Source organism: Mus pahari, chromosome 4 (assembly GCF_900095145.1).
Source record: "Mus pahari chromosome 4, PAHARI_EIJ_v1.1, whole genome shotgun sequence".
NCBI classification, from domain to species: Eukaryota; Metazoa; Chordata; class Mammalia; order Rodentia; family Muridae; genus Mus; species Mus pahari.
Window position 1 is genome coordinate 74,455,421 of NC_034593.1, and position 17,475 is coordinate 74,472,895.

The 17,475-nt window shown below is 43.0% G+C and overlaps 1 protein-coding gene across 1 annotated transcript in view; it reads left to right on the forward strand.

Annotated features, from left to right (window-relative positions):
• The first annotated feature begins 8,321 nt into the window (after window positions 1–8,321).
• Rnf175 (ring finger protein 175) overlaps window positions 8,322–17,475 on the forward strand; it is a 30,254-nt gene continuing 21,100 nt past the window's right edge. The window contains 3 exon segments of the mRNA XM_021196929.1: window positions 8,322–8,332; window positions 9,446–9,549; window positions 9,552–9,580. Coding sequence (XP_021052588.1) covers window positions 8,322–8,332; window positions 9,446–9,549; window positions 9,552–9,580 — 144 coding nt within the window.

Here is a 17,475-nt window from a genome sequence, read left to right on the forward strand (position 1 = left end):
AGAGAGAGAGAGAGAGAGAGAGAGAGAGAGAGAGAGAGAGAGAGAGAGCAGCTCTCAGAAAAGAAGGGGAAATGATAAGAACAAAGAGTTTCTGAGAAGAGAAGGTTTGAAGGTAAGAAGACCCTGGTAGATGTCTCCAGCATTGAAATACTCTACTCTAGTGAAAACTGTAGCTCTCCACATGTAGCTACAGGATGTGGCAACTTGCATAGCCTCAAAAGTACACTTGGAATCGGGTATGACTTAAGCATTGCCTCATGTTCTGTCTGGCATTTTAGAGCAGCCCAAATCTCCTTTTGTCTGCTTGGTTTTGAGTTTTTATGCCCTGTGGCATGAGGTACTTAACAGGGACTCAGCATGTGCTCAGATGTGGCCAGGGGACATCAGTAGTTTCGGAGTTCATTGTTCTGGCTTTGCCACTTGGAAAGATGTTAGAGTTAGTACATAGAACCCAGAATTCCCTGGCATATGAGCCTGTGGGGGATTATCTCCATGATGTCAATTCATATGGGAAGCCCCACATGAATTATGAGAGGAGCCATTCCCTGTGCAGGGGACCCTGGGCTGTATAAAATGAGTTAACCAACACCTTCTGTTGGTGTCTGACTATGGATGTGACATAACTGGCTACTTCAAGCCCCTGCTGCCTTCTCTTGCCCACCATGATGAACTCTGAACTGTTACTGACAAAATCCATTCCTGTTTCAGTTGCTCTTTGAAAAAAGTAGCATCTCTCCGCACCTGTTGATCGAGTGTGCGGTGTGCCATGTAAAGAGAGTGTGCGGTGTGCCATGTAAAGAGAGTGTGNGGTGTGCCATGTAAAGAGAGTGTGCGGTGTGCCATGTAAAGAGAGTGTGTGGTGTGCCATGTAAAGATATTATAGGCGACTGTTTGAAGCACTTTCTCTGAATGCATGGAACCTTTTCTATGTCATGATCTGTGTACTTCTTATGGAATCATACTTAAATTTTGAGACAGTAGAGATCCCTGGGAGTGTGGCAAGCTTTGGACTGTCCTTCTCTAGCTTGTCCTCAAGACTTTCATAGCCATCCCAGCTCAAGGGTGACAAGGCCTTCCTCCTGTTGCTCATTCTCTATGGCAGGTTCTGTTTATTTTCTTCATAGTGCTTGGGAGATCAAGCACTTGTTTTGATGGCTTCTTTGTAGTCATTCATTTCCTCTGTAACACGGGACCTTTGTCTGTCTTCTTTGACCAGTGTATGCTGTATCTTAACCTAGCACCTAGCACCTAGCGCCCAAGACTTAGTTGCTGAATGGATGAATCAATAAATGAGAAGATAGTTAACAATCCTAAGGGTGTAAAGGAGTGGACATGTGTATAAGGTAATACTTAGAAGTAGGGTCAGCAAAAGGTTAGGATCTAGAACGGGGCTCTGGATTCCTGCTTTCAGCAGTTAGATAGGTGGGTCGTGGGTCTACGGTGCAAAATTGTAGACACTGCACTAGGTGTCTGAGGGGGAGGGGAGTAGGTAACGTCCTCACAGAGTCAGGTTGGTTCACTGTAGGAGCTACAGATTGAGTCGAGGTGTGTGTGAAGCACTGAGAAGAAACTGAAGCTCAAATGTGCGATTTGACAGGCTACAAAAAAGGTAAAAGGTAGATTCAAACGAGTAACGGTAGAGAGAAGAGATCTGATGATGGATTGGACAGAAGGAGCCAAGATGGAGAATGGAAACGAATCTCCGGGTAGACATTTCATGAAGATGGACACAAAAGGAGAGCCCCTGCCTCAAGACTCATTCCCACCTGGGGACATTCTCCATCTTAGTGTACACATCCTGGGTGTCTTGGTCATCTGGATGTCTTCTTATTAGAATGCATTTCCTGCATACCTGGAGATGTATTAGGAACAGCTATTTTTGACATATGCCTTCCTCTAAACATGTCCATGTTATTCCTTCCGAAGGCCCTGCAGACTTCATTTCAAAGGAAGACAAATGAGGATATTTCCATCTACTTGATAAGTATTTCAGAAAGAGTAACTTTCAGGCTTTGGCAGATTTCTTGTGTAATTTAAGTTTTTCTGTCATCTGATAGAAACAGTTATTTGGATGTGAGCCCTCCTGGGCAAATTCTCTAATAGTCTTATATTTTCTGCCCTATGTAAGAGTTTTTAAATTCTTTCGGAGAGTTTCTTATTTTACACCCAACCCTTCCATTCAGTTGTATGTCTGTCGCTTTATCTTACTTTGCTTACATGTTTATGGGGTTCTTGTCATTATGGGTGGAGAACCATCTGTCTCAACCAGGATCTTTTGTATATGTCCACTTGCATACACACACACACACACACACACACACACACACACACACACACACACACAAAAGACTGTGGAGGCTCTCCTGCAACAGAGAACACAAGCGGCAGACAGTGCTGGTAGCTGACTTGCAGGACATTTTCTCAGGGTGAGCGAGACCTGTCCACAGCTATAGGTCCTTTCTCTGAGGTTAGATTGCTTCCACAGAATGGAACCTTCTCATCTTCCCTGCATGGTGCGTGTCTGGTCGCCAACACTCTGAGTCAAGTGGGCAGGTCTGTGCCCAGTAAGCCAAGGCTAATAATACAACAGAAGTCCACTTGCCAAGCCCCTAATTCCTATACTCTGCCTATCCACCCCAGGTCTACGCAGCCTGCTAGGCTTGGAAGCTGGAGGAGCTCTGTTCTTCCTATTGTGCCAGCATAGGGGGCATCCATTGACTCTCAGTTGAACCTGCTGTTAGCCACAGGTGTGCGGCTGCCCCGGAAGTCCTGGGGCCCCTCAGTCACCACCACCCCCACCAGGGTGTTGGCATAGTCAGCTGGCCTTGTGCCTTCCTGTGACCTCCATCAGTATCCTGCCTCCACTTTGTTATTTCCCTAGAGTCCATCTGCTTTCCAGTCCTGTTACTGTTGCTCGGATTGCCTTCTGTTCTTCTGTTTGGAGGCCCATGTCAGTCTGTCCTTCTGATGACATCCCAGCCCTGTGTGAGGGAGAAGAATCAACTACAAATATAAGTCTTGCCATGGTTCACTGGAACATCTTGTTTTTACTTTATTCTCTTATTTAAAAAAAAAACATGGTTATTATTGGTGAGTTTGAACATCATTAACACAAATATAATGGCCATTTTGTTTCTTCTGTGAATTGCTTGTCTGCATACTCCATCCTTTGGGATCTTGCATCTTTTAAAGTATATACTACAAGGCTCACTGTCCACTTAGGATGTTGACTTTCTGCCTGTCACACTGGTTGGCTTTTCTCGGCCTGTCCCTCAGTAGAGACAGCTGTAATAGATTTGATTCTTATGTGCTTAGAACCCATCAACTGCTTTGCTCTTCATTTTGGGCTCTGTGTCATTCTTCTAAATGTCTCATCCACATCAAGATGTATAAAAATATCTATCCGCATTGTCTTCTAAAGCTTTAAGAGTTTTATCCTTATATTTAAATATTTGATCCATATGGGGCTTATTTTGAAATAAAGAATGACTATAGATGGATCCAACTTACTTTTTTCCAATGATCTTGCCATTTGCCCCAGCACCATTTATTGAACAGTGCAACCCTTCCCCCCAAACTGATTCTAAGTGGCTCCTTTACCATATGCACTTGCATTAACTCCTGGGCCGCTCGGTTCCCTTCTGTCTTCCTACCCCTAAGTCAGTACAGTTTTCAGATGGTCTCTAAGGACATATCATGGATTTCAGAGTCCGGTGCTCCACCTCAGTCTTGACTTATTTCATATGTTCATCTTTTCAGTAGAATTTCAGTCTCAATATTATTTCCAGACTCTTAGGGACCTTGAATAAGCTTACGGAATGGTATCTTGGAAAATATGGCCTCAAAAGTAGGTACCACCCTGGCAGCTTGGTAAAAGTTGTACTACTTAGGACTATAACAACTTTTAATAAAGTATTTGTAAGATTATTATTGTCATATCACTATCACCTTTTGTTAGTAAATGATAGTTTCAATATCATGTTACCTAAGGAAATCACCATCGGTAGTTAACAGAAAAATGTCTTAGGTACAATTTCACACCTTCAACTGTTCTAGGCTTCAGAAGAATAATTTATCACTCTCTATTTAAAATATGACAGAATCCATAGGACTGTTGAAGACAGTTATGCCCAGAACGCTACCCTAGAAAAAGGCAAATAGATTGTTCACCCTACTGGATACTCAGTTCCCTATTTGAGTCTAATTTTAACACTAGCACCATTAGCCTAAAGATCTCTAACAGCCAAAGGAGGGGAATCTTGGGCTTGTTTACAATTTGAAAGGGTGAGTCCATGGCCACCATAGTTGAAAGCATGGTGGCACACAGCCAGGCCCTGGAGCAGTAGCTGAGAACTTACTTCTGATCTGCATGCTGCAGACAGAGAATGATAGACTGGGCCCTACACAGGCTTCTGAAATCCCAAAGACCATCCCCAGCTACACAACTATCCCAACAAAGCCACACTTAACTCTAGCAAAGACACACCTCCTAATGCTTCATAAATAGTCCATCGACTAGGCACCAAGCATTCTAACATGAGTCTGTAGGGACGTTCTCGTTCAAACCACCACACACAGGCACTGCTATTATTTGAGTTTCTTTTTTATTATTATTAGATATTTTCTTTATTTACATTTCAAGTGTTATCCCCTTTTCTAGTTTTCCCTCCGAAAATCCCCTATCCTTCCCCCACTCCCCACTGTTCCCCAACCCACCCACTCCAGCTTCCTGGCCCAGGCATTCCCCCACACTGGGGCATAGAACCTTCAAAAGACCAAGAGCCTCTCCTCCCATTGATGACCAACTAGGCTATCTTCTGCTACATATGCAGCTAGAGCCATGTGTCCCACCATGTCTTTTCTTTGATTGGTGGTTTAACCCCAGGGAGCTCTGGGATTAGTGGTTAGTTCATATTGTTGCTCCTCCTAGGGGACTGCAAATCCCTTCAGCTCCTTGGGTACTTTCTCTAGCTCCTTCATTGGGGACCCTGTGTTCTGTCTAATGGATGACTGTGAACCTCTGTGTTAGACAGGCACTGGCAGAGCCTCTCAGGAGACAGCTATATCAGGCTTCTGTCAACAAACTCTTGTTAGCATCTGCAATAGTGTCTGGGTTTGATGGTTGTTTATGGTGTGGATCCCCACGTGGGTCAGTCTCTGGATGGTCATTCTTTCAGTCTCTGCCCCAAACTTTGTCTCTGTAACTCCTTCCATGGGTATTTTGTTCCCCCTTCTAAGAAGGATTGAAGTATCCACTCTTTGGTCTTCCTTCTTCTTGAGTTTCATGTGTTTTGCAAATTGTATCTTGGATATTCCGAGCTTCTTAGAGTTTCTGTGTTCCTAGAACTTGACACCTGAGCCCAGCTGCTGTGATCTCCCTCTAGGTCCCACCTGTGGAAGCCATGGGATAGTGCAGTGTCTAGTGCCGCACTAACCACTTCTTGTTTCCTGGAATCATCCAGGAAAATATTGCACAACCCTATCTGAGAAACTTAAGAGAGTCACCCAGAGCCTTGTTTTCTCTTGTCAGCAGATTCCTCATGCCTCTCACAGAAGTGCACATTCAGACAGAGTCTGAGTTGGAAATCCTCCACTGAGCCATGTCAGAATTGCTTACACCTTTTGAAGAAAGTGTAACCTGGCTGGTCCTGTGTCTGTACAACTAACGTTCTGTCTGCCTTCTCTTTGCCATCGATGGGGATTTTAGCTTTTGAACGGTATCTTTTAACACGGAAAAGAGCTCGTAAGGTTATGTTTTCCTATTGACCGGTTATAAGGCTTTGGTTAATTGAAGGCAGTCTTTGGTGGATCCCAGGCTGAGAATGCCCATGCTCAGCAGTTCAGCTGCAAGGATATGTGCTCTGCTCAGTAATGCCTCCTTACCTGGAAGCCAGAACAATACTCCGAACAAATACAACTTCTAGTCGGCTCTGGCTCTAAAGCCTCGAATTTGGAGCTGGTGTTTGCTCACTGGCATCTGCCCAGACATTATCAACCAGATGGTTCTTAGGCATACTGGATTTACAAGCCATGTCCCTGAAGCTAAAGGGGCATTGCCCGCGGGAGGCCACTCTACAATCTTGACTGATTTGCCAAAACAAAAGTCCAGGAATGGAGACACATCTGGTCTTCTGACCCAGGAAAAGAATCCAATATTTATTAATAGTGACTCGATTGCTGGTGTCTTGCTGTGTTTTCTGTTTGTTTGTTTTGTTTTTTATTCTGTAAGCAAGTTATTTTATAATTACTTTCATCCTAAATGATTCCGGTGACGGAGACCGTGACTTTTTTTTTTTCTAGTTTGTATTTCTCATGTAATGTTTTAAAATACATGTTGAGAAAATAAAGTGATTTTCATGTGTCCTTCTACGTTCTCCAGCTCTGAAGCTTTCTGCAGATGATGCATGGAAGTAAGTTATTAGTAAGTTATTAGTAGTAAGTTTTTATGGCTGTTTTTATTAACAACAAGATTCTCTTCTTAACAGTTTGAGAGACTGAATGGAGTCATCGTTGTATTTGTAAACGCCCTAATAGAGGGGGGTAAGATAGAATTGCCTGCGTGATGCTGGTACTTTAGACCCGACCCAGAGAGTGTGGACTTTATGTTTCTTCTGCAATGTGATCTGTGCTGTACCACCAAGTTAGATTTGTGTCTTCTTAGAAATGTGGCACGATGAAGTTCCCGTTTATTTTAGGCACATGAGACATCTGGTTTTCTTTAACTGCTGTTTTCTCTGTGTTTGGGGACCCACAGTGGGGCCATTGGGTACTGCGAGCAACACATGAAAGAAATAAAAACGAAAACCCCTCCCTTCTTGCATTATAGTAATCAATTATGGATGTCTTCCTATTCAAAGTAGGAGATACTTATTACATGCGCATACTAATTTATGCTCTTCAAAGTACTTCCATATAGGTTCAGCCACTTGAGATGGATTTTCATTACATGTATATGGGTGTGTGTGGCGGGATGTGTATGTATGTGTGCGCACACACACATATACATACAATGGATTACTATCATGAGGCAGATATGGTTTTCTATCTATGGAAATCCCATTTTAGATTGATGATGAATCCACATGTCCACCCACACGGACTATGTGGAAAATCCACTCATTTCACAGAATATTTTTATGCTCATTTTGGATTTAGGTCTGTAAAAGACATAAGTTCTTAGAATCTGTCCTTTCTTTTTCTTTGCTTCCATTTCTTACAGGGAGTGAGTGAGAGTATTTCTTACAGGTTTTTAAAAATAGTTCTTGCCTTCTGAGATCAGCTTCCCACAGACCCACTGACCTTACATATGCGAGTTCCCCGATTTGACTCCAGCATCTTCACTTGTTAAACCAAGGGTTCTAATTCATCCATGTCCCTCTCTACACTGACACCCTAAGTCCATCTCCACGCAGGACTCCAGGAGGCGTGACTATCTCAAAAAGCTCAATTCTCTGCCTTCTCCAGCAGGGGGCACCCATGGGGTTTGGATCGGGCCCTTTTCTAAAGCGCTGGCTCCTTCCAGGCCCTGTAGAAATGCTGGGAAAGGAGAGACCCTAAATGGCCAGCATATCCAACAAGAACCTTTTCGAGGTCACAGGCTTCCGACTGCAACACTAGCTAACTGCACTTGCACGTGGTAACCAGCCAGATGTGGAAAAGCATCTCCAGAAGAGCTGTGACTGAGGGTGCCCCCTCCCCGGAACTAAATTACACCGTCTTGGCGCTACACTCTCCTCTCTCCAGTTTGAATTGACTTTAGCGCTCTCTCTCTCTCTCTCTCTCTCTCTCTCTCTCTCTCTCTCTCTCTCTCTCTTCCCTCCCTCCCTCCCTCCCTCCCTCCCTCCTTCCCCCTCTCTCTCCCTTCTTCCCTCCTTCCCTCTTTTCTCCTTTCCTCTCTCCCTTCCCTTCTTCCCCTCCTCTTCTCCCTTCTCTTTCCTCCACCTCCCTCCCGTTTCTCTCCCTTCCTTTCCCTCTCTCCCACTTTGTGTCTCTCTGCCTCCCTTTCCCTCCCGTCTCCTTTAGACCAGTGATTCCCAGTCTTAACCACCCTTGAAATCACATGAGGATTATTTTGTTAAAATAACTGAGGCTTTAAGCATTACACAGCCTGTACGTGTATGTAAATATCACACAGTCTCCCATTCAAATGCAGTTTTATGTAGTTATTAAAAAGAAACATGATTAAATTTTTAAGTTTCTGTCCTGGAAATCTCCATTACTTTGCTTGGGCTACCATGATGAAATACCACAGACAGGATGGCTTAAGCACCAAACACTGACTCCAGAGGCCGGTGTCTGGTGTCTCTAGAGGCTGAAGGGCCATGATCGAAGGGTTGGCAAGACTGACAAGGGTTGGTGACAGTGGCTATGTCTTCAGTTCATGAATTCTAGCAGGCTGAAGAACTGGGGGTTGGTCCTTCAGTGTGGGGGTCAGCTCTCAGTGTTCCCTGTTTGCCATTTAATGAATCTGGCGTACATCTTAGGCACTGGGACTTTCGAAAACTCCCTTATGATCTTAATTTAAGTCAAGGATGCTTGCTCTAAATCAGTGGTTCTCAACCTTCCTAATGCTGTGGCCCTCTAATACAGTTAATCGTGTTGTGGGGACTCCCTGACCACAACATTATATCATTAGTACTTTATGACCATGATTTTGCTAGTGTTGTGAATTGTAAACATGTGACATACATGGTATCTGATATAAGACCCCTGGGCCCACTGCTTGAGAGCCACAGCTCCAGATTCATTTCAAGGTCACTTTTCAGCTGGTATGCTGTTTTAGTAATGTTATCCATCAAGGTACAAAACCCAGTGTCCAGCTAAAAATTGAAATCCATTTATCACCTGAATGTGTGTGCTCTCGTCCAAGGAGACACTTAGACCTGCTGTTCCCCCTGTAGTGGTTGTATTAATGTAGCAGATTATGCAGCCAGAGCTATCATTTGCCTTTCATGAAGGTCACCACCATTGGCACAGGCACCAACTGTCTGCAGGACTGCTTTTTGCTTAAAGATAGTAGAAATTACTTGAAGTCAATATACACTTTCTTTTATAGCCTTACATGCATCACGAGTTACTAAGGAACTTTTGCAGACAGACAACCTTCCAGGGGTTATGAGACAGTGAAGTGATTGATCTAGAGCCAACTGGAGCCTAAGCCTTCTCAACCTACATGGTCTCTTACATGAGAAGACAAGGCTGAGATCAAAGTTGTGCACAGCAAAGAACCGGAGGAAGAGATTTTGCTGCTCCTTCCCCCAATCACAAGGGAAAGGAAGAAGTCAAGAAAGACTCTGCGATCATAGCTTACCCACCGACAATGTGAAATCCTCATTTTTCTTTGAGCAGGGGTGGTGTTCATGTTGTGCCACATAGGCAGTGGCTGGGGCCCTTTTCATACCTGTCTGTCTGTCTGTCTGTCTGTCTGTCTGTCTGTCTGTTGCAGCCCGGACCAGGAGATGCTCCAGGTGCCTCAGGGCCATGAGGCCATGCACGTGAAGATGATCTTGATCTTCTCTGCCCTGATCACTGTCCAGGTGATGCTGGTACAGGGAGACAGAGGCACGGCTGTTCCTACAACGTGAGTCCTCCGGACGTCCGCTAGCCTGTCCCCTGGCTGCCACCTTCCTCTTTTGTGGCCACTACGGATTAGTGCTGCTTTGGCTTAGGTCAGTCGTACCCAGCCAAGTGCACGTTTGCGCGGTGGCAATCCCTGGCTGTATCTGGGAAAAGTTTCTGATTGTCTAGACGTGGCTTTGGTGGACGGTGCAGAGGGAGAGGGATCGCTCCTTGTGTCCAATGGAAAGAACCTAGAAATGCTGGTAAACTTCCATTACAGGCCAGCTCCTATAACATGAATGGCCTAGCCTATATGCTACCAAGGCCAAGGTGAGAGGCCCTGGCTTAACTACCATTTTCCTCCTTGGTCATGGACAACCTCTGCCAAAAGCCTAAGAAAATGAAATTTAGGATAGCAGAGATCAAAAGTTGAAGCCCTTTCACGTTGCTTCATCGGAGGGAAACAATACTAACTAATGGGTATTGCTGGCTGTCATCTTGCCACAAAAGATTTGTATATCTGTGGAAATGTGCAACCCAGATCAGGGTATCCCTTCTGCAGACCAATCTCACCAGAGCGTGTCCACCGAACCCTGCCATTCCTGCGGGCTGAGAGCTTACCTTCACAGTCTTCTGTCAGAATTCCCTAGCCTGCCCTTAAAAGGAAACAAAGCCAAGCCACATGAGCCCACTGTCTGTTTGCCTTGCTTCCTTATACAGTTTTATTTGTTGGTTTTTGGGGGTGGTGAATGCCAAGGACTCTGTCCTTGTGTTTTAAAAGGCTGCTCCTCTGTCAGCTCTGGGAATGTGTGGAGCTCTTGCTGGTCTCGGGACACAGGTCAGCCTGAGCAGCAGTCACCTTCTCCCTGAGGACCTGTGTCCATTGGAGTTCAGGACATGCTGGGCCCAGGCGGGCTTTGCAAGCCTGACCCAATCACCCCACACTCACTCTCTGATTCCCATCACACAGCTCTCCTATCTCACGGCAACCTAAAGGGGCTCTGTACTTCCAATGGCCGCCCTGGAGATGACCGGGGGGGGGGGGGAGATTGTGGCCTCTCTTGAGGTCATCCTGTCTTACTTATGCTGGCAGCCTTGCTAAAGGGCTGCTGTCAATGGCCAAGCATAGAGCCAGGTCTCTGTGACCACATCCTGTTGGGTTAGCTTAGAAACCAAGTAGGCTAAGAGTCCCTTAATGGCATTGTCCCAAAAGAGCAGGTCAAGTAGCCAGTCCCCTGCGTGTCTCCACACATGTGTCCCTCGTGAAGGGCGTTCAGTACCAAGGCCTGGCTTTCCCACATGTAGCCCTGACTGCTCTGTGCTTTGTATCCTTTCTTGAAAATTTGTCTCCAGAGCAGGTCATCAGGGCCCAGCATGGCTCTGGTGACACCTGCCACCACGGGAACTGGAAGCTCTCCAAAGCACCCATAGCTTGTTAAGACTCTGTTTTTATTATTATTATTATTATTATTATTATTATTATTATTTGTTAAATGAACTGCATTGGAAAAACCAGAACTGAGAGTATCACTGGAGTCAATATCCAGAGGCCATAGTATGATATCCTAAACAGCTATCCAGACAGAGTCTAGCTTCTGAGTAATTTCTATGGATACCTGAGATCACATAGTACTTCCCAGGGCTACCAAGAGCCTTAAACTTATTTATAAGATTTGTGAAGTTTCTAGCTCTTTTCTATAATGTAATAACAGAGCACTATATCATCTACAATAGAATATAACAGAGGGTCATATCATCTATAATATAACATATCAAAGAGCCATATAATCTACAATACAGGGTCGTATAATTTAAAATATAATATAATAAAGGACCATATAGTAAAGTTTATTTCCATCATTTTCTGCTGTAACTTCTACCAATATATTAGTACTATATCATAATATAGCATATATAATTATAATTGCTATAATAATCACCTTATAATAATTTTTATAATTACTGTAATAATAATACAAGGTTTCCAAGTTACTATTATAGCCATGATGGGGGCTTTTTAAACATTAAACCAGCTACCTGGAGTGGTACTTAATTTTGAATCCATTTTTTACGGTGTAAATACAATGTCCAAAGCTGTATAATTAATTGGTTGCAAATAGAAGGCTAGAATCCAGCCTCGCTAGTCATTTCCTCTCACATCAAGAGAAAGCTCCTTAAATATCCCAGAGCCACGACTTTCTTCTCTATACAGCAGACACACCCAAGGACATATCTCACAGAGGCGTACCTCAGAAACATTTCTACAAGGACTTCTAGCATGGGTATGGATGGTTCGGAACCATTAGCTGATTCTGAATGTGCAAAACAGATAAGGCATGTATATAAGATTCACACATATGTAAATGCATAGTTGGAAGCAGTCTGCTAGTGGAAGAACTCTTTTCTAGATGCTTTGTTAAAGCTAAAGTGACTCACTGGTCATTGGTCTGCATTTTACATTAGGGCATTTGGATAGATTTCTGTTTGAAAGCAATGCACTTGTGCCCTGCCTTGCTGCATCCTCTACTCTGCCCTGTTTGTTTGGAAAACAGTTCCCTGGGCTAATTGTGAAAGGTGTACTCATTGGAACTGGAGGCAAGATGATGCAGGGGAAGACCACAGGCTTGCTTGGGAGCTGAAAGACTCCAGCCACTCCTTTAACCACAGTGGCCACCATTTTCCTGATATTTAAGATAAGAGAATGTAAAGAAATAGGAAAAACTGTCAGTTTCCAATATATAAAACTTTAGAAGTCATCACTCCCATCTTAATGCAGCCTGAGCAAACAGAGCATCAAAGACTACTGACCCTGTCAGAGAACTGAGGACACAGGGACCTACCACCTTACAATCACAGAGACAGGTGAATGAGGATGATCCAGTCAAGTCTTCTATTCACAGTAGAAGGGAGAAAACCTAGGCACGAACCTAAGAAAACATATGCAGTATCTACAAGCAGACAACCGAAAGCCCTAAAATAAATGGAAAGATGCTTTGTGTTCATACTACTTATTGTTAAGGTGCTGACTCTTTCCATTTTGAAATCATATATACACATAATATATAATATATAATAATATATACATTAGAATCAATAAAAGTACAATCCAAATTTGAAGAAGCTGCTCTATGGATTTTAATAAAACAACTCCACAGCTTATATAAAAAGACCAAGGAACCAGAATAGGAAATCAGCTCTGAAAGGAACCTGATCAAAGGATGGACACTCTCCAACTTCAATACTTGGTATAAAGCTTCAGTCACCAACAGTGTGGCGTTGGCAAAAAGAATAAATACACAACTACTGGCCAAATGGAAAGTCCCCTAGAAGGGGACACAAATATGGTCAAGTCGTCCAAATCAAAAACAAAGACAATTCAAAGGAGAAGGAATGGAGTTTTCAATAAATGGTGATCGATTATCTCAACTTTCCATATACAAAAAAAAGTTAATCTGGATACAAAATCTATAATTTCCACCAAATTCAAAATATACCAGCCTTAAACATAAAATCCAGAACTTTCATAAGATAACATAGGAAAAATACTTTAGTCCACTTGGATTTGATGATGAATTCTTGGGCCTGATGTCAAAAGATCTGACCCATGAGTAAAAATGAAGTTTTATTTTATGGAACTTAAAAACTAACTGAGCTGGAGAGATAAGAGAGCTCAGGGGTTAAGAGCACTGGCTGCTCTTTCAGACGTCCTGAGTTCAATTCCCAGCAATGGTGGCTCATGACCACCAGTAATGCGATTTGGTGGCCTGCAGGCATACATGTAGGCAGAACTCTGTATATAAAATAAATAAGTAAGTAAGTAAGTAAATAAATAAATAAATAAATAACCTGTCAAAGATATTGAAAAGAAAACAAAAGCCAAATAAAAAATCAGGCCTCAGACTGAGAGAAAATATTTACAGTAGCATACACTTGGAAATGAACTTGAATCCAAAATCCACTTAAATTTTAACTATTAAAAAAAGCAATTAATTTGGGGCTTAGGAGGAGGCTCAGTAGTTATGAACATTTACTGCTCTTACAGAGGACCTGAGTTTGGTTCCTACCCAAATCAGGTGACTCACAACTGCCTGTAACTCCAGTTCCATGGACACCAACGTTCTCTTCTGGCCTCTGTGGGCTCCATCATGCATAACACACACACACACACACACACACACACACACTCACACACACACAATTAAAACAAACCTATAACAACTAATTTAAAAAGTAACAGGATATCTGGAAGGACACCTTATGAGAACAGATGTGAAGACAGCAAAAGAGCCTGTGAAGGAGCCCTCCGCTCACATCATTCTGTGTCATGGGAGAGTGAAAACTGAGCTGATAACAAAATACAAAGTGTGCTATTACAAAGGCTGGTGTACAAGAAACTGAATGTGTTTAATGCTGCTGAGAAGGCAGGAGAGGAGCTCTCCTTGCTGAGAAGGCAAAATTGGGAGGCAAAATTTTTGGAGCTATTTGGTAGTCTCCCACAAAGGTTGCTCATGGTCTTACCACATGACCAACACTAGGTGTTTACTCAGTTGAATTTAAAGCCTACATTAACTAAAAGATCTGGTGCAAGTGTGTGTGTGTGTGTGTGTGTGTGTGTGTGTGTGTGTGTGTGTGTCTGTGTGTGTGTGTCTGTGTCTGTGTCTGTGTGTCTGTGTGTATCTCCGTGTGTGTCTCTGTATATCTGTGTGTGTGTAACAGGTGGATGATAGATAGATAGATAGATAGATAGATAGATAGATAGATAGATAGATATCATCTTAATTCATAATCATCCCAACTGGAAGTAACCCAGGTGCTCTTTAACCTCTGAATAAATGAGTTAACTGATATATTTATGCAATGAAATATTATTCAACAAAAATAGAAGCTTTCAAATCAAGGAAAGACATGAAGGAACCCTGGAGAAGGGCTGCGTATTGCATGGTTGTAATTATATGGAATATGCAGAAACATGAACCTATGCAGTAAAACACTGAGTGCTTCATGGGGAAGTGAAGAAATAAACAGATGGAATCAGGTTTGTTTAAGAGCAGTAAAATTGATCTATGTTATACTGCATTCATGAATACAAAACACTCATTTGTCAAATCCCAAAGAACTGCATAGTACAGAAAGTGGACCTTAGGAAAGAGATATTTAAAGCTCACATAAAATATTGGGAATCCAAGGAAGAATGTAGACTATAAGAAAAGGATCTGAGAAAATCATGGATGTGGGAAACAGCAGTGAAGGAGGATGGTGGGAAAATGTACTTCCAAGTCATGCTGGCGACTGGTGGGCTCTGAAGATGAAGGCATCTGAGAATGCACGTGAGCACAGAACACTAGTGGATAAGGGAGCTCCCCGCGTGGGTAGGGAATAAGAGTTTGACCCTCATCTGCAGAAGTGTGCAGTTAGGTGAACAGGGACTGGGCTGCTCGCTGCTTGGATAAGAGTGTACAGACTCCAGGCAAGAGACAGAAGTAGGCAGGAAATGTCTGAGCACACGCTAGTGTGGGCCAGTAACTTTATACAGAAGACACTCTCATTTATATGTGTTGGTTAAATAATGGTATCATTATTTTCACATTTTTTCCAAGCATAACTAAGGGCACGTATTTAAGTGGACAGAGAATTCCCAAAGCTAGAACACTTTCTGATCCATGCCCCATACTGTAGAACTAGAGGCGAAAAGACGAGCCCAAGGCTACATAGCAAGTTTAGGGCTATCCTGAACTATATGAGACCCTGCCTTACACAAGACACACACATACAAAATTATCTTTTAATTTGTCCAGATTACGCTCTGTGGTCTATAGGAGCTGCAGAGTCCAGAACAAAGAAAAAAAGCAAAGAACACAATCTACTTGTCAAATAGAATGTAAAAATATGATTAGCTGGCCTATGTGATACCAAGTGTAGGTGCAGAGGATGGAACCCCTACTTTGTTTGGGTTTTACTAAATATTTAAAAGGTTCTACCCACATTTTCAGCACAGTATAGACCAACCATTTGGAAGTTGGAATTGTTCTCCTTTAGCCAGAATTTTTTTCCTCAAGATGATAATCTCAATATAGAGTAGACATTGGCAGTACTTCAAGGTTAAATCATTTCCAAGTGCTTTTAACAGATCTTAATTACAACGTAAAACCTTTCAATACTGTTACAATGTGAAGCTGTTTTTCATATTCTCAGGAAGTAAGGAGAAATATCTCCCCTGAAGAAGACTCCTTCAATTATCCCATAAATTAATAGGACCTGAAAGCTGCCTATACAGAATGCAGAGATCAGATACACTGTTAATTTACCTCAATACAAAAACAAATAATTTATGGCAGATCAAAGTTTTGTTCTGCTTAAATCAAACTCCCTGCCTATTAACAGTCACGAGACACTAGAAATTATTATTGTGCCAATAATGCATGTGTCTGCTCAAATCTTTTGAAAATGAAGCAAGACACATAGACATAGTTATGGATGTAACGTTGCAGAGTCTTCTTCAAGAGTTAAGTGACAAAATCAACTATCTGGGTTTATTGAGACAGAAGTGTAGGTAACCAACATTCTCCAGCCCGAACGTACGCCAGGATTCCAATGCGTTCCTCTCGTCCAGATTCATGTCCACACTTTCTGTAAGTGCCTTTGTGCTGATAGCATCAGTGTTTCCTGGAGTCGTGTATTTCCATAATGTTTCCCTCCTTACATCTGTGTAGCCGCCTGCCCCCCGTATACGCATGCGCACATGCAAACGGTCGTAACTAGCTGAGGACCGGCAGTTCAGAGAAAGCGAGCATCACACATCTTCCCTTTAATACTCTTGGCCTGTTCATCCTTACGTCCAAGTGAAATGAAATATGCCTTTGGGTTGATTTCATCTGGTGATCTTCTGGCGTTCATTTATATGCCCGACAACAAGAAAAGAAGCTTGGTACCTGTGGACAGCATCTGATTTGTCAGGAAATTCCTCTTGCTATGATGGGTGGGTGGAGAGAAGATGCGATCCAGATGCTCCGGCTGCCTCCGCCAGTCATGCAGATGTGCATTCTCCTCCCGTGCCCAGATGGTGACCCCTCTGGCATTGTGAATGCGTCCCGCGTGCCAGGCTTCCTTCTTTGCATGGACACGCCTTCGTCTCTCTTGGTGCATGTGTGTATTTATGAGACGCGGCACTCCTACAATTCTTACGTGGCAGTAACTATTAAAAATGAGGAGTTCTAACTGTGTTGGAAATTGATAAAGAATCTTTTAAATTGCTACAAAATGCGACCCTTACTTTTGAAACACCTCCTCATACAATTATTCATGATGCAAGCTTTTAACCTTTCTCTTGAGAAAATATGGCTCTGGGTATACGATTTAAAGATAGTTTAAGACACGATCTTTTTCGTATGTGCATTTTCTGATGAGGCCAGGGCCCTGTTTTCATTTCTGATCGCTGTAGCCTCTTTTTAAGAATCATGCCTGTACACTGAGCACTGCTATTTGTTGATGATTAAATCCAGGCATTACAGACACGGGTAGTTGGGGGTCTTCTAGAATTGGTTCCATATTTTTTGAAGATTCATTTTTAAGTGTGTGTAGGTGTGGGGAAGAGGTGCCCACAGGACCCACTGTTGACCTTACTGAGGTCCCAGATCAGGTTCCCAGCACTCACGTGGTGACACAAAACCGCCTTGACTCCAGTTCCAGAGGACTGAATGCCTACTTCTGACCTCCAAGCACAAGGCATGAACATGGTACACACACATATACAAGCAAAACATTCATGCAGTGTACACACACATATACAAGCAAAACATTCATGCAGTGTACACACACATATACAAGCAAAACATTCATGCAGTGTGCACACACATGCAAGCAAAACATTCATGCAGTGCACACACATATACAAGCAAAACATTCATGCAGTGTGCACAC